The 24,780-nt window shown below is 42.7% G+C and overlaps 3 protein-coding genes across 5 annotated transcripts in view; all 3 read left to right on the forward strand.

Annotated features, from left to right (window-relative positions):
• SPATA31H1 (SPATA31 subfamily H member 1) overlaps positions 1-19,251 on the forward strand; it is a 37,822-nt gene extending 18,571 nt beyond the window's left edge. Inside the window, exons 2-8 of the mRNA XM_068966680.1 lie at positions 1,135-1,211; positions 1,843-1,899; positions 5,844-5,939; positions 6,317-8,130; positions 9,139-9,877; positions 10,415-13,283; positions 19,231-19,251. Of these exons, the coding sequence (XP_068822781.1) occupies positions 1,135-1,211; positions 1,843-1,899; positions 5,844-5,939; positions 6,317-8,130; positions 9,139-9,877; positions 10,415-13,283; positions 19,231-19,251 (5,673 nt within the window). The remainder of the gene's footprint in view (positions 1-1,134; positions 1,212-1,842; positions 1,900-5,843; positions 5,940-6,316; positions 8,131-9,138; positions 9,878-10,414; positions 13,284-19,230) is intronic.
• Positions 19,252-20,102: 851 nt separating this feature from the next.
• LOC138074525 (spermatogenesis-associated protein 31H1-like) lies at positions 20,103-24,747 on the forward strand. Its single transcript, XM_068966692.1, has 2 exons — positions 20,103-24,155; positions 24,601-24,747. Exons 1-2 carry the CDS (start codon positions 20,103-20,105, stop codon positions 24,745-24,747), a joined length of 4,200 nt encoding a protein of 1,399 aa, XP_068822793.1.
• ZNF512 (zinc finger protein 512) overlaps positions 24,713-24,780 on the forward strand; it is a 29,040-nt gene continuing 28,972 nt past the window's right edge. For 2 of the 3 annotated variants that reach the window (XM_068969756.1, XM_068969769.1), the window contains exon 1: positions 24,713-24,776. In XM_068969756.1, coding sequence (XP_068825857.1) covers positions 24,747-24,776 — 30 coding nt within the window. In that variant the 5' untranslated portion in view covers positions 24,713-24,746. The remainder of the gene's footprint in view (positions 24,777-24,780) is intronic. The other variant, XM_068969762.1, reaches the window with a different exon arrangement.

The following is a 24,780-nucleotide window of genomic DNA, read 5'->3' on the forward strand; positions in this document are numbered from 1 at the left end:
TATAGATGTAAATAATATATCATGAAGTATAAAATCAATTTAAAACTGTCTAAAAGTCAAAACTACCACTGCATCTAGGGCTACTCTACTGAGGAATAAACTGAGTTTCTTCATCATCAGCATATTCATGAATCCCCAACTAATTGTTGTAGGCTCTTTTAATACACTTTCAGAGACTGATATCCTAATTTAAAGAAAAGAAAAAAAAATGTTTAGTTGAAATTGTAACAATGTCACTTCTGCTTTCAAAAGGACCTGGAACACCCTTGCAGAAACACTAGGAGTTTATTACCTACTGAATGGGAAAGTCTGACCTGCAGGATGAAATGAAAATCCCATATAATCTGGCTTCCCACCTACTTTTTCAGCTTCATCTTTCACTTACTTAGCAAAGATGCATCTGACAGGGACTTCCCTGGTGGTCCAGGAGTTAAGAATCTGCCGGCCAATGCAGGGGACACAGGTTCTATCTCTGGTTAGGGAAGATACGATATGCTGTGGGGCAACTAAGCACATGTGCCACAACTACTGAGCTCCTGCTCTAGAGCCCACGAGCTGCAACTAGAGAGAGTAGACTCCACTCTTCACAACTAGAGAAGGCCTGAGCACAGCAACAAACACCCATCACAGCCGAAAATTAATTTATTTAAAAAAGTACCTGACAATTGTGATGCTCTGTGATGTTCCTGCTGGCCTGGAAGGCTCTTTCTTCACCTAAAACCTTCTGTTGATTCTTCAAACTCCAGTACAAATGGTAACTTCTTTGAGTAATTCTTCCTTTCTCTCCCAGGCAGTTAATCACTATCCTTTTTATCCCCTCACATTTCTATTTGTGTTATAGCATTTACCACGTGGCATTGTAACTTACCTGTTTAGACTTCTCTTTTCCCTACTAGCATAAGTTCCTAGAACACAGGAATCATATTTATCTCTACAGTTCCAGCACCTCACACATCACATTGAACATAGTAAGTACTCAATAAATGATTCAGTATTAAATGAATGAAGTAACTGTTGCTGTCTTTATGAATGCCAAGTGTTTATATTTATGTCTATGAGGTGAAATGTGCTATCAATAAAGTCTCTAACCTAGAGCATTACTTGATTTTATTTGTTCTTTTTGTGCCTTTCTAGACTTCAAAGCAGCATATATTGAAAAAGATCCAGAAATTCACAGGTCAGAAAGATCTTATCTGTTATTCTTCAGTTCAAGACTAATGACAAATCAACTGCAGGGTCTGCTTTAAGACTTTAACCTGTAATAACAGGTAGAAGGAGGAAGGCTGAAAAGATTGTGTTATATGAGAGAAATATGCCTACTCTTTCTAGCAACTATACTTCTGAAGAAATGTAAATGGCTTCATAACTGTTTTCATGAATGAAAAGAATCATGAATTCTTTCATTCCTATCCTCATACTTCCTTTTCTAATCTCCTTTTGTACAAAGCTTAAAGTATCAGGAAACAAACTCTGTGAGAGGGGGTAACTATGAAGAGTTTGGTGCAGGAACTTTTGATACCCTTTTTCTCTACCATAGAGACTGAATAATACTTATCTTTTCCTCCAAAGATATGTATTACTCTGTTTTCCCTACTTCTTCTCCATACCATAATTATTCCTGCTGTTTCCAATGGCTTACATTGACTACATGGTGAAGACAGCACACTGTGGCTTAAAGGAGAAACAAAGAAAATGAAACGTTGGTTAAATCTGAGCTCTACCAAATTAGCCTTTTGATCTTAGGCATGATTTTATCTTTGTTTCCTTATTTGCAAAATGAGGGGATTCAACTAAGGTAAGGTCAAAGGTCATAATTTTAATAGATTCTTCACCTCTACTCCCAGATTCACAGTTGGAAAAAAATCTCAGGATGGGTTGCATTGAAGCCAACCTGAAACGGTGAGTAAAATCAATCTTCTCTGTGTATATCTTTTCTGTCTTCTCTCTCTACCCTACTGATAAATCCTGTGAAAGTTAGGAGTAAGATACCTGGGATTCTGTTTCACTTTCCCCACTATAATAGCTGTCTCCTTTCTAAGTCTCTCTTTTCATTGTTCTCATCAGTTCAGTTCAGTTCAGTCGCTCAGTCGTGTCCAACTCTTTGTGACCCCATGAATCGCAGCACGCCAGGCCTCCCTGTCCATCACCAACTCCCAGAGTTCACCCAAACTCATGTCCATCGAGTAGGTGATGCCATCCAGCCATCTCATCCTCTGTCATCCCCTTCTCCTCCTGCCCCCAGTCCCTCCCAGCATCAGGGTCTTTTCCAATGAGTCAACTCTTTACATGAGGTGGCCGAAGTATTGGAGTTTCAGCTTCAGCATCATTCCTTCCAATGAACACCCAGGACTGATCTTTAGGATGGATTGGTTGGATCTCCTTGCAGTCCAAGGGACTCTCAAGAGTCTTCTCCAACACCACAGTTCAAAAGCATCAGTTCTTCAGCACTCAGCTTTCTTCACAGTCGAACTCTCACATCCATACATGACCACTGGAAAAACGAAAGCCTTGACTAGACGGACCTTTGTTGGCAAATAATGTCTCTGCTTTTCAATATGCTGTCTAGGTTGGTCATAACTTTCCTTCCAAGGAGTAAGTGTCTTTTAATTTCATGGCTGCAATCACCATCTGCAGTGTTTTTGGAGCCCAGAAAAATAAAGTCTGACACTGTTTCCACTGTTTGCCCATCTATTTGCCATGAAGTGATGGGACCAGATGCCATGATCTTCGTTTTCTGAATGTTGAGCTTTAAGCCAACTTTTTCACTCTCCTCTTTCACTTTCATCAAGAGGCTCTTGAGTTCTTCTTCACTTTCTGCCATAAGGGTGGTGTCATCTGCCTATCTGAGGTTATTGATATTTCTCCCGGCAATCTTGATTCCAGCTTGTGCTTCTTCTAGCCCAGCGTTTCTCATGATGTACTCTGCATAGAAGTTAAATAAGCAGGGTGACAATATATAGCCTTGACGTACTCCTTTTCCTATTTGGAACCAGTCTGCTGTTCCATGTCCAGTTCTAACTGTTGCTTCCTGACCTGCATACAGGTTTCTCAAGAGGCAGGTCAGGTGGTCTAGTATTCCCATCTCTTGAAGAATTTTCCACAATTTCTTGTGATCCACACAGTCAAAGGCTTTGGCATAGTCAATAAAGCAGAAATAGATGTTTTCTGGAACTCTCTTGCTTTTTCCATGATCCAGCGGATGTTGGCAATTTGATCTCTGGTTTCTCTGCCTTTTCTAACACAAGCTTGAACATCTGGAAGTTCATGGTTCACGTATTGCTGAAGCCTGGCTTGGAGAATTTTGAGCATTACTTTAGTAGCGTGTGAGATGAGTGCAATTGTGCGGTAGTTTGAGCATTCTTTGGCATTGCCTTTCTTTGGGAATGGAATGAAAACTGACTTTTTCCAGTCCTGTGGCCACTGGTGAGTTTTCCAAATCTGCTGGCATATTAAGTGCAGCACTTTCACAGCATCATCTTCCAGGATTTGAAATAGCTCAACTGGAATTCCATCAACTCCACTAGCTTTGTTCCTAGTGATGCTTTCTAAGGCCCACTTGACTTCACATTCCAGGATGTCTGGCTCTAGGTGAATGATCGCACCATCGTGATTATCTGGGTCATGAAGATCATTTTTGTATAGTTCTTCTGTGTATTCTTGCCACCTCTTCTTAATATCTCCTGCTTCTGTTAGGTCCATATCATTTCTGCCCTTTATTGTGCCCATCTTTGCATGAAATGTTCCCTTGGTATCTCTAATTTTCTTGAAGAGATCTCTGGTTAGAACTTTGAGCATTCACTGACAGGAAAGAGAAGTCACTCAGTCGTGTCCAACTCTTTGCAACCCCGTGGACTATAGCCTACCAAGCTCCTCAGTCCATGGGATTCTCCAGGCAAGAATACTGGAGTGGGTTGCCACTTCCTTCTCCAGGGGATCTTCCCGACCCAGGGATCGAACCCGGGTTTCCCTCATTGGAGGCAGACGCTTTAACCACTGAGCCACTAGGGAACCCAAGAGATCTCTAGTCTTTCCCATTCTGCTGTTTTCCTTTATTTCTTTGCATTGATCGCTGAAGAAGGATTTCTTATCTCTCCTTGCTATTCTTTGGAACTCTGCATTCAAATGGGTATATCTTTCCTTTTCTACTTTGCTCTTCACTTCTCTTTTTTTCACAGCTATTTGTAAGGCTTCCTCAGACAGCCGTTTTGCTTTTTTGCATTTCTTTTCCATGAGGATGGTCTTGATCCCTGTCTCCTGTACAATGTCACGAACCTCCAGCCATGGTTCATCAGGCACCCTATCAGATCTAGTCCCTTAAATCTATTTCTCACCTCCACTGTATAATCATAAGGGATTTGATTTAGGTCATACCTGAATGGTCTAGTGGTTTTCCCTACTTTCTTCAATTTGAGTCTGAATTTGGCAATAAGGAGTTCATGATCTGAGCTACAGTCAGCTTCCAGTCTTGTTTTTGCTGACTGTATAGAGCTTCTCCATCTTTGGCTGCAAAGAATATAATCAATCTGATTTCAGTGTTGACCATCTGGTGATGTCCATGTGTAGAGTCTTCTCTTGTGTTGTTGGAAGAGGGTGTTTACTAGGACCAGTGCGTTCTCTTGGCAAAAGAGTGCCAAACAAAGAGAACGCAAAACAGTGCGTTCTCTATTAGCCTTTGCCCTGCTTCATTCCGTATTCCAAGGCCAAATTTGCCTGTTACTCCAGGTGTTTCTCGCCTTCCTACTTTTGCATTCCAGTCCCCTATAATGAAAAGGACATCTTTTTTGGGTGTTAGTTCTAAAAGGTCTTGTAGGTCTTCATAGAACCGTTCAACTTCAGCTTCTTCAGCATTACTGGTTGGGACATATGCTTGGATTAGCATGATATTGAATGGTTTACCTTGGAAACGAACAGAGATCATTCTGTCATTTTTGAGATTGCATCCAAGTACTGCATTTCAGACTCTTTTGTTGACTATGATAGCTACTCCATTTCTTCTAAGAGATTCCTGCCCGCAGTAGTAGATATAATGGTCATCTGAGTTAAATTCACCCATTCCAGTCCATCTTAGTTTACTGATTCCTAGAATGTCGACATTCACTCTTGTCATCTCCTGTTTGACCACTTCCAATATTCCAGGTTCCTATGCAATATTGCTCTTTATAGCATTGGACCTTGCTTCTATCACCAGTCACATCCGCAACTGGGTACTGTGTTTGCTTTGGCTCCATCCCTTCATTCTTTCTGGAGTTATTTCTCCACTGATCTCCAGTAGCATACTGGGTACTTGCCGACCTGGGCAGTTCCTCTTTTAGTATTCTATCATTTTGCTTTTTCATACTGTTCATGGGGTTCTCAAGGCAAGAATACTGAAATGGTTTGCCATTCCCTTCTCCAGTGGACCACATTCTGTCAGACCTCTCCACCATGACCCGTTCGTCTTGAGTGGCCCCACACAGCGTGGCTTAGTTTTGTTGGGTTAGACAAGGCTGTGGTCTGTATGGTTAGACTGGCCAGTTTTCTGTGATTACGGTTTCAGTGTGTCTGCCCTCTGATGCCCTCTGGCAACACCTACCATCTTACTTGGGTTTCTCTTACCTTGGACATGGGGTATCTCTTCATGGCTGCTCCAGCGAAGCACAGCCACTGCTCCTTCCTTGGACAAGGTTGCCCCTCCTGACCTTGAATGTGGAGTAGCTCCTCTTGGCCCTCCTGCACCCGCGCAGCAACATGGGGAGCAACGTGGGGTTGCTCCTCTCAGCTGCTCCCCCTGACCTCGGACATGGGGTAGCTTACCAGTACATTAATATCACTTCAATTACACTAACACATTCTGCTGCATCCAGTTTTTCAGAACTCCCTGTGGGATGGACCCAGAAATATGTACTCTGGTCAATGGACAGAAGTCTTCAACAGATCTTCCAACACCTGGAAAGTACAAGGTCAGGTGTTTCTGAGTGGAGGTTGAAAGTGGTAGAGCTTTTAAGAGGGAGGAAGGAAGGGAGTGAAGGAGGGAGGGAGGGAGAGAGGGAAGGAGGAAGAGAGGGGGGAGGGAGAAGAAAGATGGTTAGTTTCTGTAGTGGGGCAAAGTTTAAGAACCACTGGTCTGTGAATAATTTCTGATTGCAATGGGGACAAATGACTCCCTTTTTCCTGGTGGAGGACTTCTTTCCATAAATAAGCAATTAATGTTGGGGAAAGCAACCTTTTTTGTTTTCCCTCAGTCCAAAATATTTTGCATTCAAAATGGCCATGTCTTCCCATTTTCCTACTTTTTCCTGTTTCAAAACAAATGGGAACTTTTCTCTTTATTTCTTAGATCAAGTCTTATGGAATTGGGTTTGCCTGAACCACAGGATATGATTTCTTCTTCCACATCCTCTGTTTTTGTGGCTCAGAAGCCTCTTGTACCCTGTTGTGACTGTAAGAATGCAGAACATTCTACTGACAGTAGCATCTCCTCTGGATCATCCTACAGCTCGAGCCTGTCTCACCTCCCCGTCTTTTCTGAAGAAACAACTCGGCAATTCAGGAGCCATAGTTTACCTATTTTACCCCAAAATCAACCTCCTGTGTTCAGGAACCAAGGCAGATCTCTGCCTTCTTTTAGGCTTTCAGAGCTTGGGAAATCAGAACTTTTTCAGAATTTGGAAACTCTTTCATCCTTAAGCCCTCAAAACACTTTTATCAACTCTCCTTTTGAATCCCCAGATCTCCACAAGGAAGAAAAAACAAAGGATAAGAGAAGGAGCAAGAGTGATTTGACATCAGATCATAAGCCAAATATTATCTTCAAAGAGAGACCATTATTGTCAGGGTCAGCTCCAATCCAGCTGTCTCCTTTGGCTAGGCGGGAGTTAGAGGGACATATGGCTTGGAAGGTTTGTACTTTGCGGGAACAAACAGTGCCTCTGCCTGTAAGGGAATCATGGGCAATGCTGAATTATTTAATTGAGGTGCAAGGAGGAGTCCCCGAACCAGAGAAACCCCAAATCCAGCTATCTATGCCCATTCATCAAAGCATTAAGCAAAATATCAACAGTGAATCCCCAGACCTTCCATCTCTTCAGCTCCAGGGGAACACTGGAGTGGAATCTGGATTAAATAGAACAGAAAACAAAATTTCTCAGACTCTTATCCCAGGTAAGCAGTCACAACCTAGAGATGACCCCCAAATCCTTGAATCCAGGCCATTAATGACATCAATAGATATTCTACTTCCCAAAAGCTTAGGAGCTGACATCACTCAAGAGGAAATGTCTTTACTGAAGAAGGACCCAAAACATGTGCTAGAGCTTAATATAAAGCAAAGGGTCTTAGGTCTTCCAGAAAAAGGGATACAACAGCAACAGGCCCAAGTGCCTAATATGGAGCTGACCCCACAGCTACCATACCAAGTCACAGACAGTGTAAAAGTTACTCCACTGGCATTACTTCAAGTCATGGATTCAATGGGGATCATTCCAGATTCACATTCAGAAGTGATAGAATCTGTGGGTTTGTTCCAATGGCCACCAAATAAAGTTGTAAAACCAATGGAAAGAGTGCATGTAAGCCAAAGACCATCATATCAAGTCATTAAATCAGTGGAGGTAACCCCAAGACCTCAGCAGCAAGTTATGGAATCAAGAAAGATAACTTCAAGACCACTGAATCAAGTAGTAGATAATGTAAAGGTAACTCCGATAGCACTGCTTCAAGTCATGGATTCTATGGGGATGATTAAAAAATCACATCCACCTATCATACAGTCAATGGGAATGACCCCAACAATGCAATATCAAGTTATGGAGTCAGTAAAAAGGAGTACATTGTTGGACCATCAAGTCATACAACCAGGAAAGATGAATCCAAGACTACGACATGCAGTCATAGAAACTGTGGAAATAACCCCACGGCCACATAAAGTTATGCAATCAGTTAATGTAACATCAAGGCCACAAAGTCAAGTCACAGAATCACTGAAGATTACTCCAGGGCCAGTATGTCAAAATATGAAATCATTTGAAATAATCCCAAGGCCATTGCATCAAGTGATGGATTACATGAAAGTGACTCCAGTAGCACTATTACAAGCTATGGATTTTATGGGGATAATTCCACCAACAAAGTCACATGTTATAGAATCTGGGGGTTTGGTCCCAGATACACAGTCTCAAATTGCAAATTTAACCCCAAGGGCAATTCAATCAGATGGTTTGACTTCGAGCTCTTTCACTACTATTGGTACATTTGGAGTGGTAGAATCTGTAGGCTTACCTCCAAAGCCACCACATAAAGTCATGGAATCAGGAGGAGTGATTCCAATATCTCAAGCCAACTCCAGGAGTCTGGAGTTGACTCCTGGGTCATGTATTCAAGTGCCAGACTTTGAGGGGATGACTCCACAACCATATTATCAAGGCACAGAATCTATGGCATTAACACCAGGGCCATCTCACCAAGTCACGGAGTCTTTGAGGTTGACCCCAGGGCATCAAATTCTGGAGTATTCAGAGATGAGTCCAAGGCAAAGTCATCATGTCATAGAAACTATGGAGTTGACTTCTGACCCCTGGATAAAAATGGAGAAATCTGCAGAGGTGACACATTCACATCATCAAACGATGGAATGTTTAGGGACAATCCCAAGGTCACTGGGTAGAGGTACAAAATCTATGGGAATGAGCCAAAAGCCACTGCCTCAAGTCACAGAATCTGCAGAAATGTCTACTACATCAGTTCCAGATGTGAACTATAGAGAGATGAAATCAATTCCACAACTTAAGGTTAAGGGGTCTATGATGTTATCCCCAAGATTGCAAAATTTGAAGTCTGGGAAACTGGTTTTGGCACCAGAGTCACAAAATATAAAATCTGTAGACATAACCACAGGTTCAGTCCCAGAATTGGGAAATTACAGACAGCCAGTCTCAACTGTGTACTCTATAGAACTGGCCACAGAACCACAATGGCAGAGTGTAAAACCTGAGGAGTTGGCCACCACACCACAGAGACAAAATGAGAAATCTGTGCAGTCAGCCCCAGGGGCTCAGCTTCATGGTGTGAAATCGATACACCTGATGCTGGGACCCCAACAACAAAGTAAAAAATCTACTGGGTTAGTTGCAGCACCACAGTTGCAAAGTAGGAAATCTATAGATTTGGTCCCCAGTTCACAGTTGCAAGGTATGGAATATGTTCATTTGGCTCTACCATCAGAGTTTCCAGGTATAAAAACTGTGGAACTGTCTCCAAGAATAGTACAAAAAGATATGAAACCTATGGAGTTGGCCCCAAAGCCATGGTCACAAGATAGAAGATCTGAGGAGACAGCCCCAATACCATTGCATGAAGATGTAAAAACTCCTCAAATGGTTGAAAGTACAAGACTGACTCCTGAGACACAGGTAGAAGGTATGAAATATGAGGAACTGATCCCAGGAGCACACATTCAAGCAGTAAAATCTGTAGAGGTAGACTCCAGACCAAATTATCAAGTCACAGAACCTGAAGGACTGATCTCACGGTATCAAGCTTCAGAATCTTTAGGGATGATCTCAGAACCAGGATATCCAGAAACAGAAGCAAAGCTAACCCCTGACACTGGTCACCATGTGAAAGAGTCTATGGGATTGATACAATCATTTTTAGGAAGTAGCCCCTGGTCACTGAGCCAAGCATCTATGCAGATGAACTCAGTGTCATTCAGGGGCACTCATGAGCCAATGTTCCAAAGTGTGAGAGCCATGGACGAAACTCCAGTGTCACAGCACACGACACAAGAATCTCTGGAGTTGGTACTAGGATCAGAGATGCAAGGTATGAAATCAAAGATGTTGACCCCAGAGTCTCAAGATACAAAGTTTGTTCATCCGAATCTAGGACCATATTCAGAAGTTATGAATTATGAGGAGCTGATCTCAGAACCACAATTTCAAAATGTGAAATCTGTGTCATTGACCTCAGAACCACAGTCCACAGGTATAAAACCTAAGGAGTTGACTCTAGGGCCATTAAGGCATGATGATTTTGTGGATTTACACATACCACTGGAAGAATCTAGTAGGTTAATTCCTGAGTCACAGTTACAACATGTTGAATCAAGGAAAGTGACCATGGAACTGCATTTACAAGGATTAAAATCTGTGGGTCTAACTTCCAGACCAAAGCATCAAGACATACCTACAGAGTTAGCTGCTGAGATCTGGCCACAAGAGGAGGAATCTGTTGTCTTGAAACCTGGTGGTGTGATGCCCAGGCCGTATTTTCAAAAATTTTCAGAGTTGATTCCAGGTCAAGACCATCAAGACACAGAAACTGTAAGACTGATTTCTGAGGCTTTGCCCCAAGTTAATTTGCCCCAGTTAATGCAAAAACCAACAGATCAAGTTATAGAATCTGCAAGAATGACTCCTCTAAGGCCACATCTTCAAGATACAGAATCATCAGAGATACCCCTAAGGTCAGAATATGCAAACACAGAAACTGTGGGGTTTGCAACATTTCCAGTTGAAAACATCCAGGAGGTAATACCAGTACAACCATATTCCGAAAAAGGATCTCTGGAGTTGACTTTAGAACCAAGGATGCAATATGAGATATCAGAGCCACTACTGCAAAATTTGAAACATGTGAAGTTAACCTTGGAGTCATCCCCATTAGTGGTGGAATCTAAACAGTTTATTACAGGACCAAAACCACAAGTTACAGAGTTGACTCCAGAGCCACAGCTCCAGGAAGTAACATACAGGCAATTGGAGTCAGAGGCAAAACTACAAGATGTGAAATATGTTAATTTAATTCAACAGTCAACTACTACCAAAATGGTAGAATCAGAGAAGCCAATACAAGAGCCAGTCCTACAAAGTATGATACCAGAGGAACTGACTCAGGAGGTACAGCTCCAAGGTGAGTCCCTGGGACCACAGTTGCATAGTGTAAGATTTTCAGAGTTATCTCCTGAACCACCACTTCAAGGAGAAAGACTTTTAGATTTAATCTCAGGGTCTCCACATCACAGTGTGACGTCTGATGAATTGACCCCGGGTTTCCCAATGCGAGAAATAAAACTGTCAGATTGTACCCCAGGACCAAAGTGTCAAAGTGTTGTATCTATACAGTTGATGGCAAAACCACAAACTCAAAGTACAAAATTCATGGAACTAAGCTCAGGACCATGCTTACAAGGTGTCAGATTTTCTGATCTGACTCCAGACCCAAAGCATCAAGGTTTTGAAAATGTGCAGTTAATGCCAGGAACACAGCTTCAAGATACAAAGACTGTAGGATTTGTGACAGACTCATCTTTGCAGTTAAGTCAAGGGCTCCCGGTTGAAAATACGAAATCTATTCTGTCTGTTGAAGGGTCACAGTTTAACAGCATGAAATCAGTGAAATCGACCTTAGAACTTCAATTTCAAGATATGAAATCTGAGGAACTGAACCTAGGGTCAAGGCAGCAAGATGTCAAATTTTCTGAATTGACCTCAGGGCCAAAACTTCAAGGTGTCAAATTTGGGAAGCAAATCCCAGAATCACTGTTTCATAGTGTGACTTCCATGGAAACAGATCTAGAGTTAGGACTTCAAGATTCTAAATCAGCAAAGATGTCTCCAGGGCTTCAAGGTGTGAAAAAGGTGGGGCCATGGCTACGAGATGTCAAATTTTGTGATCTGACATCAGGAGTTCAGTCTCAAGGTGTGAAATCATCTGAGTTAAACTCAGGGCCACAACTACAATATGTGAAGATTTTTGAGTTAACTCCAGAACCAAAGATGCAAGGAGAAAGATCTATGAAGTTAGCTTCAGGACCTGAGCAGCAAGGGGTTAAGCCTGAGATGTCAGGACCAAAGCCACTGTTTCAAGCCATAAAATGTGAAGCAGCAGACCAAATGTCAAGCTTTGAAGGTGACATTTCTTACAAACTAGTTTCAGAGCCACAGAGACCAGATGTAAAATCTATGGAGGTGTCTCCTGGACTCCAGTTGCCAAGTGTAAACTATTCTGAGTTGACCAGAACACCACTGTTACAAGTTATGAAATCTTCTGGATTGACCCAAAGACCGCAGATGCAAGATGTAAAACCTGCAGTGAGGACACCAATCTCAAAGGTTGAAGGTTTACAATCTGAGGCACTAATGCCAGAGCCACAGCTGGAAGATACAAAATCTGTGAAGTTAACCCCAGGACCACATTTAGGAAGTATGAAATCTATTCAGTTAACATCAAAGCCACAACTGGGAAATGTTAAATCTATGGTGTTAACCCCTGGGTCACAGGGGGAAGATGTGAAACCGGTAGAGGTGACCCCAGGCTCAAAACTTCATGGTTTAATATCTGAGTTGCTGTCCTCAGAGTCAGAGTTGAAAGATGTAAACTCTGCAGTCTTAACTCCAAGACAACATCCAAGAGGTATGAAATCTACATTGCTAACCCCAAGTCCACAGCTGGAAGGTAAAAAATCTGTGGAGATAACCTCAGGATCACCGAGAGAAGATGTCAAATCTGTGAAACTCACCTCAGATTCCAAGCTTCAAGGTGTGAAATCTGATGTGTTGGCACTGTCCTTAAGAAATCAAGGATTAAAAACTGTAACATTCATCCCAAGAATGCAACTGCAAGATGTGAAAGCTGTGGAATTGAAACTTGGGCCAAGGATGCAAGATGAGAATTCTGTGTTTTTGGCACCATGGTCATTGCTCCAAGAGCCTCAACTGCAAGGTATGAAACCTCGGGAATTGACAAATTTGACAAAGCCCCAAATGCAAGATGTGAAAATTTTGCAGCTAACCCCATGTCCAAAGCTTCAAAGTTTAAAACCTGTAGAGGAGACTCCAGATCAAGAGCAGCAATTTGCAAAACCTATGAAGCTGACCTCAAGGCTAAAGCAGGTAGTAAAATCTGTGAATGCAAGCAGAAGACAAAAGTTTCAAGGAGTAAAATCTGTGGATTTAGCCCCAAAGCAACAGTTTCAAGAGAGGGCAATTGTGGATTTAACTCCTGGGCCAAAACAGGTTGGTGAGATATCTGTAATCTCACCAGAGCAGCAATGTGTGAATTCAGAGTCACTGAAGAGAGGGTCTAAGTCAGAAGATGGGATGTCTTGGGAGTTAATTCCAGAGCTAAAATTTAAAGTTGGAAAATTAGTAGATCTCAACTTTGAATTACAGTTGAAAGGTAGGGAATCATCTGAATTGACTCCAGAATCAAATATTCAAGGCATAAAATCTAAAAAGTTAAAACTTGAACCACAGTTGCAAAGTATGAAGTCTCCCAAGTTGACCCCAGGACCACAGTTACACCAAGTAAAATCTTCAAAGTCAACTTCAGAGCCACAGCTTCAAGGTGTGAAAACTGCTGAGTTTAAACAAGAGCCACATCCTGAGAGTATGAAACATATTCAGTGGATACCAGGATATGAGTTCCAAGACGTGAAATATGCAGGGTTAAATCTTAAGTCACAACCTCAAGGTGGCAAATTTCTAGAGTTGAAATATTCAACACAGTTAAGAGATGCAAAGTCATCAGCATTGCATCTGGGGCCAAAAGTTCAAGGTACAGCATATATGAAGTTCAACCTCGGGCCACAGTTGAAGAGGGTGAAAACTCCTGAGTTGTCCCCAGGACCACAGATGCAAGAAGGAAAAGTTTTGGCATCATCCTCAGAGCCACAGTTTCAAGATATGAAAATTGTGGAGTTAAACCAAAAGTCACAGTTTGGAAGTATGAAAACTGTTCAGTGGATGCCTGCACCAGTGTTTCAAGGTGTGAAATCTCTGCTAAATCTTGAGTTGCAACCTCAGTGTGTCAAACCAACAGAGGTGATACAGTTGAGAGATATGAAGTCATCTATATTGACCCCAGGGCCAAAGCTTCAAGATGAACAATCTTTGACATCACTTCAAGAGTCTCAGGCTCAAGGTCTCAATGCGAAACCCTGTCTACAGTTTAGCAGAATGAAATCATGTGACTTGACTTCCAAGTCAAAGCTCTGTGATATAAAATCTATGATGTTCAAGTCTAGGCTTAACTTGCAAGATGGCGAATCTCCTTCATTGACCCCAAGACCATGGAGTCAAGAAGTGAAACCATTACAGTCAGCCCCAGGAACACAGCTTCAAGGTGTGAATTCTCCACTGCTTACACAAGAGCCACAGTTTCCTGAGGTGAAATCTGAGGTACTAAGCCAAGGGTTACAATTACAAAGTGATAAAACTATAGAGTTGAACTCCCCACTACACTTGAAAAGTATGAAGTCATCTGAGTTGACTCTTCAGCCAAAACTTCAGGGTGTGAAATCTGAGGATTTCAACACTGGGCCACAGTGGCAAGGTCTAAAATCTTCTAAGCCACCATTTGAGACAAAGTCCCAAGATAAGAAAGTTACTGAGCTAATACCTGGCTCACAGATGCAAGGTACAATGTTTTCTAAATTGACTGTGGGGACAAAGACTCAAGGTATCAAATATACAGATTTTGACCCTGGGTCATTGTTACAAGGTGTAAACTCTTCTGGGAAGACCTCAAAGTCCAAGCTTCAAGATGTAAAACATAAAGAATTTAGCCCCTGTCCCCAGTTGCAAGTTCTGAAATCTTCTGAGCTGATCCCGGCATCAAAACTTCAAAATGTGAAATTGGTGTTCAACTCTGAGTCACAATTTCAAGGAGAGAAATCTTCTCAATTAATCTCAGACTCAAATTTACAAGATGTGGAATCTGCAAAGTCCAAATCTGGGCCACCATTGCAAGGTGTGAAATCCGAGTTGACACTGGGGACAAAGCTTCCAAAAGTGAAATCAGTGGAATTCAAGTCAGGTCCACAGTTGCAAGATATAAACTCTTCCAAGTGGATCATGGGCATAAAGCTTCAAGGTGTAAAATCTATGAATTTCAGGTCTGGATCAAACTTGCAGGGTGTGAAATTGTCTGAAGTTATCCCAAGGGAGAAGCTTCAAGGTGTGAAGTCTGTAGACCTGAAACCTAGTCCAGAGTTACAAGGTGCAAAATCTGATTTGACTCTGAGGAGGAAGATTCCAGTTGTGAGATCAGTAGAGTCAGACTCAGGCCAACAACAAGATATGAAATGTTCTGAACTGATCATGGGTATAAAGCTTCAAAATTTAAAATCTAAAGGGTTAAGTTCTAGACCACACTTTCAAGGTATGAAATCTTCTGAAGCGGTCTTAGGGACAATGATTCAGGAAGCAAAATCAATGTTCAACTCTGAACCACAGATACAAAGTAAAAAATGTTCTGAATTGATTCAGGGGACAAAGTTTCAAGATGAAAAATCCTTAGAGTTCAATCATGGACTGAAGTTACAATGTGGGAAATCTGATTTAATCCAGAAGAGGGAACTTCAAGGTGTGAAATCAGTGGAGTTCAACCCTCAACCACAGAGACAGGGTGAGAAATCTGATTTGAGGCTAGGGTGGAGGCTTCAGGATTTGAAATCTGTTGTTCCACGTCTGCAAGGTGTGACAGCCTCAGAATTAACACCAAAGACAAAGCTTCAAAGTGGAGAATCTATAGAACTCATCACCAGCCCAATGTGGCAAGATATGAAACCTTTTGAATTGACTCTTGGTACAAAGGTACAAGATGTGAAATCTTTGGGGTTCAACTCAGCTCCACAGTTACAAGATAGAAAATTATCTATGTTGACATCAAAGGCACACCTTCAAGGTGTGAAATCTTTGGAATTCAACCCTGTGGCAGAGTTGCAAGGTGCAAAATCTTCTGGGTCTATAAAGCTTCAACGGATGAACTCTACAGAAGTCAATCATAGCCTAGAATTTCAGGTTGCAAAATTCTGTAAGTTGGCATTAGAATCAAAGATTCACAGTGGGATAATATCTAAGAGCAATGCTAGAAAGCAAAAGCAAGATGAGAAATCATGTAAGTTGAACCCATGGGAAGAGCTTCAAAATGTAAAAGTCATGGCGTTCAGTCCTAGGACACATTCACAACATATAAAATCTTCAGAACTATGCAAAAGGGCAAAGCTTAAAAATGTGAAGTCTTTGGAATTCAGTCCTGACCAACAGCTACAAGATATGAAATCTTCTGATTTGAGTCTGGGAACAAGTCACCAAGGTATTCAATCTTTAGAGTTCAATCCTGGACCACAGTTGCAAGAGGTAAAATCTGAGTTGAGCACAGAAACGAAGCTCTCAGATGAGAAATTGCTGGAATTCAGCCATGAGCCTAAATTACAAGGTGGGAGATGTTCTAAACTGAAGCCAGGGCCACAACTTCAATGTGTGAATTATACGCCATTCAACACTGGGTCACAAGTGCAAGATAAAAAATCTTCGAAGTTGAATCCCAGTACGAACCTTCAAGGTAGAAAATCTAAGGTGCTCTGCGTTGGGCCAGATTTGCAAAGTGTAAATTCTTCTGCATTCATTTCAGAACCAAAACTTCAGTGTGTAAATCCAAATGGATGCAAGCCTGGGTCACATTTGCAAGGTACAAGCTCTTCTGAATTAACTTCAGTTTCAAAATTTCAAGGTATGGAGTCTTCTAAGTTAAATTCAGGGACAGAGCTTCAAAGTGAGACATCTGTGGTGTTCAACCCTGGACCACATTGCCAAGGTCTGAAAGGAGCAAAATCATCTGAGCTGACTTCAGGGAAAAAATGTCAACATATGGGATCTGAGGTGAGACTAAGCACAGAGAATCAGTGTGAGACATCTATGGTGTTCAACCCTGGACCACACTGCCAAGGTTTGAAACCTGAATTGAGTCCAGAGTCAAAGTTTCTAAGTGTAGCACCCACAGAATGCAACCCTGGGCCATGGATGCAGTGTGCAAAATCTTTTCAATTGAATCCAGAACCAAAATTACAATGTTTAAATTCTATGGGTTGCAAATGTGGGCTACCCTTGCAAGGTATAAAATCCCTTGAGTCGACTTCAGGGGAAAAATGTCAAAATATGGGAACTGAAATGAATCCAGGCACAGAGAATCAATGTGAGACATCTATGGTGCTCAATCCTGGATCACACTGCCGAGGTCTGAAATCTGAATTGAGTCCAGAGTCAAAGTTTCTAAGTGTAGCACCCACAGAATGCAACCCTGGGCCATGGATGCAGTGTGCAAAATCTTTTCAATTGAATCCAGAACCAAAATTACAATGTTTAAATTCTATGGGTTGCAAATGTGGGCTACCCTTGCAAGGTATAAAATCCCTTGAGTCGACTTCAGGGGAAAAATGTCAAAATATGGGAACTGAAATGAATCCAGGCACAGAGAATCAATGTGAGACATCTATGGTGTTCAATCCTGGATCACACTGCCGAGGTCTGAAATCTGAATTGAGTCCAGAGTCAAAGTTTCTAAGTGTAGCACCCACAGAATGCAACCCTGGGCCATGGATGCAGTGTGCAAAGTCTTCTAAGTTGAATCCAGAACCAAAATTACAATGTTTAAATTCTATGAGTTGCAAATGTGGGCCACCCTTGCAAGGTATAAAATCTCTTGAGTCAACTTCAGGGGAAAAATGTCAAAATATGGGGTCTGAAGTGAAACCATGTACAGGGAATCAATGTGAGACATCTATGGTGTTCAATCCTGGACCACACTGCCAAGGCTTGAAATCTAAATTGAGTCCAGAGTCAAAGTTTCTAAGTGTAACACCCACAGAATGCAACCCTGGGCCACAGATGCAGTGTGCAAAGTCTTCTAAGTTGAATCCAGAGCCAAAATCACAATGTTTAAATTCTATGGGTTGCAAATGTGGGGCATCTTTGCAAGGTATAGAATCCCTTGAGTCAACTTCAGGGAAAAAATGTCAAAATATGGGATCTGAAGTGAAGTCATGTACAGGGAATCAATGTGAGACATCTATGGTGTTCAACCCTGGGCCACATTGCCAAGGTCTGAAATCTGAATCGATGTCAGGGTCAAAGTTTCTAAGTGTTACACCTACAGAATGCAACCTTGGCCCACAAATACAGTGTGAAAATTCTTCTGAGCTGAATCCAGAGCCAAAATTACAATGTGTAGATTCTATGAAGTGCAAATGTGGGCCACTCTTGCAAGGTATAAAATCTCCTGAGTTAACTTCAGGGACAAAATGTAAAGGTAGGAAATCTTTTGATTTTAATCCGGGGCCAGAACTTCAAGGTATAAAATCTGTTATGTTCAACCCTGTGCAGGATTTACAAGACATAAAATGTGAATTGACTCCAGGGACAAAGTCTCAAGGTAGAACCTCAACAAAATTTAACTCTGGCCCACAGCAGCAAGGTGTGAATTCTACTGGGTTGAATTCAGGGTTAGAACTTCAATACTTAAGTTCTGTAAAGTCTAATCCAGGGCCACAGATGCATGGTATGAAACCCTCTGAAATGCACCCTGGGCCAGAATCTTATGGTACAAAATCCATGTTGTTCAACCTGGAATCACACTTGCAAGAAGCAAAATCTCCTGAGTTAACTTCAGGGACAAAGTTTCCAGAAGTCCAATTTTTGGTCAACCACGCTGGGTCAGAGCAACAAGTTGTACAGTCTGTGTTCACTTTGGGCCCTCAGTTAAATGTTATGAAACCTATGTTATTTTTACCAGAGCAACTTTTTGAAGATATAAAATCTATGAAGATGAACAAAGAGCCACTGTTTTGTGGTACCAATTCTACAAAACTAATTTCAGACTCTGAGCTGCAGAATTTGAAATGGAACGTGTTTGCTCTAGAGCCATGTTTTCAAAAAGTAAAATCTATGGAATTAAATTCAGGGCCACATCCTCAAGGTATGAACTGTGAGGAGTTGCCCTCACACCTCAGGCAGCATAGTATAAGATCTGTGGTGTTTGCACCAGAGCCATGTTTTCAAGATGGGAAACCTCTGGAGTTGAAACCAGAGACAAAACCTCAAGATGTGAATTCTAGTAAACTGATTTCTTGCTTCAGGCAGAAGTCTGTGGTGTCTGTATCAGTGCCATATTCTCAAGATGTGAAATCTATGAAGTCAAACCTACTGCCCCAATCTCAAAGTATGAATTTTTTAGGATCATCATCATGTCTCAGGTCACAATGCATTAAATCTGAGGTCTCTGCACCAGAGCCATGTCTTCAAAATATGAAATCTGTAGAGTTGACACCAGGGTCTCAAGAACAAGACATGAATTGCCAGCAGCTTACTTCAGGATTGCAAGGTGTCAAATCAGGAATCTTGGCACCAGCATTAACTAAGAACTTCACACCAGGACCAATGTTGACTAGTGTCAAATTTTCAAATTTGTCTCCAGAATCACAGCAACAAGGTGTGAAACATTTGGAGTTTACTCCAGAACCAAAGTTGCAAAGCACAAGGCATGCAAAATCATCTTCAGTGTCTCGGCAACAAGCTATAAAATCTGTGCAGTTAGCATCAGAGTCACTGTTTCAAAGACCAAAATCTGAGGATATAACTCCAAGAACAAGCTCTCAAATGATAGGCTCCTCTGAAATCATCCCTAGGCCAGGGCATCACTTTGTAGAACATGCAGAGATGATTCCAAAGCCAATGCATCGAGTCCCTAAATCTGTTAGTTTGACTTCAATACCAATTTATCAAGTTACAGATTCTTCAAAAATGGCACAAAGTTTGGCACATCAAGACACAGAAACTGTAGAGAAATCTGTGAAGTTGACCCAAAAGCCAAAAGGAAAAGCCATGAAAGCTTCAGGAATGCCTCTGAAACTAGATCTTCAAGTACCAGAATTTGTTGATCTGACTCCAGGGCTAAGGAATCAAGATTCAAAATCCTTAGAATTAACACCAAAGAAAAGCCACCAAATCTTGGAAACTCTGGAGTTGCTCTCTCAGTCAGGGTCCCAAGTTAAGGAGTTACATACAGGGCAGCTGCAGCAAGTTGTGGAATCTGAAGGGATGACTTCCGGACCCAAGGATCACATTACAGAAACTATGGGGTTGACCTTCAAGACAAAGCTGAAAGGGGAGGAATATCTTGGAAGGAGTCCAAAACCAATAAGTAAAACCACTGCTGCAGAGAGATATTCAAGGCCCTACCCTCAAGCCCGGGAATCTGTGGAGGTGATCTCCACGCAAAAATTGCCAAGGGGAGAGTCTATAGCATTGAATACAAAGGCATTTCAAGATGTCCCAGAATCTTCAGAGATGACAGAAGGGATACAATATCAAGTTCCTGGGTCTATAGGTTTGACCTCTAAGCGATTCCTGAAGGCAAAACAAATAGGTCGAGTTGCAGGATATGCAGAATCTGCAGAGGTCACTACTGAGACATGGCAACAAGGGGAGGGAAAAATGAAGCTAACACAGTCACAGAATCAAAGTATGAAACATTCAGAAACAGCCCCAGGACTACTGGGTCAAATTACAGAATTCATGAGGATTAGTCCAAAGCCACTAGAACAAGTCACAAACTCTACAGAGACACAGCTTCAAGTTGCTCAAGCAATAGGGGTAAAGTCAATAGCTCCCATCAGAGTTGCTACACCTGTGAAAGTGACTCCTGGGCCACCATATCAAGTTGTGAAGTCTGTAATGTTAACATCATGGCCAAACTCTCAAATGGTTGACAGTGTTGAGTTGACTTCAAAACCACAAGATGTGAGACCTTCAGAGTGTACCTCAGGCCTAAGGTTGCAAAATGCAAAATTTAAGAAATTAAGCACAGAACCAAAGTACCAAACTTTGAAAAGACTGGATTTGACAAGGTTTCAAATTGTAAAGACTGTGGGGCCACCACTTCAAATTGTAAAATCTGAGGAATTAGCACCAGGGCCAATTCCCCAGATTGCAGAACCAATAGGAGTGGGGCTAAAGGCAACAAATTACTTGGATTTATTCCCAAGGCTACATCTTCAAGAACCAGTAGAATCTGTAGAATTAACTCCAAGGCCAAATACTGAAGTGAAATCTGCAGAATTAACCACACAGCCAACATCTACACTCGAGGCACCTACAGTGTTAAATCATAAACAAGGGCTTCAGGCTGTGAAATCTACAGGGATAAAAACAAGACCTCCTCAAGTCATGGAATCTGAGGATTTGAATCTAAGTGAGGTGTGTCAGAATAAGGACTCTGAGAAGGGATCATCAGAAGAGTTACAAATAGGGAATTATTTCTCTAGGTTTCTACACAACTCTTCAGACTCACTCATCTCAAGTTCTGTCAGAACATCTGAATTAGATCTTTGCGATTCTGAGATGCCACAAGTATCAAGTGTGTTGGATATAAAAAACCTTGTGACAGATATTTTGCAACCTGAGGAGTCTTTTATAGACCTTGATATGATACAATCTTCAACTTTTCTCTTATCCCTTCATAACCAACCCCTTGCCAAGACAGCTATTACTGTAAAAAACCCAAATTCTGAGATCCCAGGAGTGGATGTCATACCTAATGAAAGGACTAAGAGGAAACATGTGGAGGAGTCAGAGAGCTCACTCCAGAGACTCTCACAATATTCACCACAAGACTGGAGATCACCACCTAGGTTTTTCCAGGCAGAGACAGGGGCTCAAAGAGCCCTTTCCTGGCCTGTCCTGGGCAGGCAACGGAATGTCTGGGAGAGTCGTTCCTCGAGGCCACGACTTCCTAGAAAATATCTCTCCAATATGCTAATGCTGGGGAATGTCTTGGGGACCACTATGGAAAGGAAGCTTTCTTCTCAAACATCTTTAACAGAAAGAGCCACTGAAGATACCTGTCAATCTATTCAGAATTTATTTGGGGTTCCAGCTGAATTGATGACATGTTCTGAGAGACTGCTTGAGAAGGGTCAAGGTACTATTTCTCAGCCTTCCGTGGTCAAAAACTACATTCAGAGACATACTTCATGCCATGGTCATGAGAAAAAAACACCCTTAAGAATGTGGACACGTAGTTCCATGCCCTCCATAATACAGCACTACTCTGGGAGTAGAACGAGAATAAAGAAAAAGCCAAAACCCTGTGATATATCCCAGGAAGTCATTCAGTACACGCCTGTTTCATGCACAGGGAGTCAGCCTCCTGCCCCAGCAAAGTCAGAGTCTTCCTTCAACATATTTTTCACCAGGAGAGATTCTGTTCCAATGGAAGAGACTCAGAACTCACAGAGTGATTCACAGACAAGGATTTTTGAGTCCCAACACTCCCTCAAGCCAAGTTATCTTCCCGAGGCCAAGACTGACTTCTCAGAACAGTTCCAGCTGCTACAAGATTTGCAGCTAAAAATAGCAGCAAAACTGTTGAGGAGTCAAATACCCCCCAATGTACCTCCACCTTTAGCTTCAGGTCTGGTCCTAAAATATCCTATCTGCCTACAGTGTGGCCGATGTTCAGGATTTAATTGCTGTCATAAATTACAGGCTGCTTTTGGGCCTCACCTTCTTATCTATCCGCAGCTTCACCTTGTAAGCACTCCTGAAGGCCATGGAGAGATTAGGTTACATCTTGGCTTTAAGCTGCGAACTGGTAAAAGACCTCAGCTCCCAAAGTATCACAGAAGAGACAGACCAGTCACACCAAGGAGTCTTAGATCAACATCATTAAGGAAAGCCAAAGGTTATACACGAGCTTCCAAGAGTCCTACTTCTACAATAAATTTCCAGTCTGGGTCTTCCCAGTCTCCTGCTCCTACAGAAGTCCACATCAGGCAAAGGCAATATGACAGCTCTAGCCTAATAGAAAAGACAGAAATTAGAGAGCCTGGACACTATGAGTTCACTCAAGTTCACTCTCTATCAGAGAGTGACTCTGAAAGCAATCAGGATGAAAAATGGGCTAAAGTGAGAACCAAAAAGACCCATGATTCAAAATATCCAATGAAAAGAATCCCCAAGGGAATTAGATCACAAAATACAAAGTTCTACACAAATGGTAGAGCTATAATACAGAGTTCCTCTAGGGAATTACCAAACCAGTTAAGAAGGAAGAAGAGTGGAGCATCTCAGACAACGACTGCCTCTTTAAAAAGACAACCTAAGAAATCCTCCCAACCAAAATTTATTCAACTGCTTTTTCAGGGCCTAAAGCAGGCAATTCAAACAGCACACAGAATTATGGCTTTGGCTGGGCAGAAGCATGAGGACACAAGGTCAGACTATTTCTGGTCAAGCAAAACCTACCTTCCAAAACAAAAATCCAGAGACTATTGCTTAACAAGAGACAGCAAAAGACACAGGATGCCAACTCTCAAGCTAAGGCATTCAAACTCAGTCACCAAGCAGAAGAGCACACGGTGGGAAGAAACAGACCAATTCAGACCAGCTCAACAACCAAAAAGGGATAGCTCTTTCCAACTCAGACCTAAGCAATTACCCAAGCCCACAGTTTCCCAAAGAAGTACCACTCTCAAAAACATCTCAACCAGCCAGTGTTTGGGTCCTGTTCAAAATGACAGTAGTAGCAGAGCTAAGAAAAACTTTAACAGAAATGAAATCTCTAACCAGGAGTCCAAGAACTTCAAACCAGGAATCAGAGTTCATGCTGGAGGGAGACTCTTACAACCTGGTTCTCTTATGAAGAGGACCTCACACAGTCACCTTAAAGGGAAACCCACACACAAGGAACGAAACCACCAGAGCTTCGGCTTCAGTAGGGAAAGAACCCCATGTTATTCTTCTGGAAGAAGCCAATACAGTCCCTCTGAGAGGAGCCATAGAAGTGCCTCTGAGAGAAGCCACCGCAGCACCACTGAAAGGAGCCATCGAAGTGCCTCTGAGAAGAGCCATCGAAGCGCCTCTGAAAGGAGCCATCGCAGCGCCTCTGGGAGAAGCCATCGCAGCGCCTCTGAGAGGAGCCATCGCAGCGCCTCTGAGAGGAGTCATCCAAGCCCTTCTCAGAGGAGCCATCACAGTCTCTCTGAGAGGAGCTACCGAGGTCCCTCTGAGAGGAGATGTCGCAGTCCCTCTGAGAGAAGGTGTCGCAGTCCCTCTGAGAGAAGGTGTCGCAGTCCCTCTGAGAGGAGCAATCGCAGTCTCTTTGAGAAAACCCGTCGCAGTTCCTCTGAGAGGAGAGGACACAGTGCTTCTGAGAGAAGAGAGCACAAGCCCTCTGAGGGGAGCGGACAAAGTCCCTCTGAGAGGAGCCACAACAATCCCCTCAAGGAGAGACTCAAACACAGCTCCCCTGGGGAGAGGCCCAGGCACGGTTTGAGTAAAGATTTCAAGAGTAACTCTAACATATCTCCTAGAGACCACACCAAAAATCCCCAAAGGAGGGCAAGTTTGGAGGCCTGACGCTAGTAGATGGAAGAGACCCGCCTCCGTTATTCATTGCCTAGCTCAAGTCTCCCCTGAGCGGCCCTGGCTTCTTTCCTACTCGGCCAAGGCCTCCACTTCCTAAGCCCTCAGCAATTAAAGAGCTTCTTCGTGTCTCTCCCTGCGGGGAGGGAGAGCGGGAATGGGTCTGTCATGTCCCTAAGATAAATAAAGGGCAATAATTGACCTTCCTGTGCATTAAGAAAGACCACTTTTCTCGCGGGGTGGAGCCTGGGGGCGCCGGAAGGGCAGAGGTTGTACAAAACAAGGGAACGAAAGGGAGGGGGTCTCAGGACAAAGTTGACGCTCCAAACCCCACCCCCAGTTTCCCGGGTCCCACGGCGCACTGCCGGGGCGGGGTCTCAGAGGAAAGGGGGGCTAGTCACGTGACTCCCCCCTGCCACAGCCCCCTCGGAAGCAGCTAGGCGGAAGTAGACGTTCGCCACCGGGCTCGCGGACCCGACTCCACATCCGGGAGCGGAGAGGAGAGCGGAAGTGGCGTTGGTCTGGCCGGAGCCCTTGGGTGAATTTGTTAGGCGTGGAGAGGGAGTGATGTCTTCCAGACTCGGTGCAGTGCCCGCTGTGA

Source organism: Capricornis sumatraensis, chromosome 1, assembly GCF_032405125.1.
Source record: "Capricornis sumatraensis isolate serow.1 chromosome 1, serow.2, whole genome shotgun sequence".
In the NCBI taxonomy this organism is placed as follows: domain Eukaryota; kingdom Metazoa; phylum Chordata; class Mammalia; order Artiodactyla; family Bovidae; genus Capricornis; species Capricornis sumatraensis.

What these genes read in the sequence shown, in the direction of transcription:
- LOC138074525 (XM_068966692.1), top strand. Translation starts at nt 20,103, where the DNA reads ATGACAGAAGGGATACAATATCAAGTTCCTGGGTCTATAGGTTTGACC. An exon ending in CCAAAAATCCCCAAAGGAGG is followed by an intron (nt 24,156 to 24,600) that starts GCAAGTTTGGAG and finishes CCCCTGCCACAG; the next exon opens with CCCCCTCGGAAGCAGCTAGG.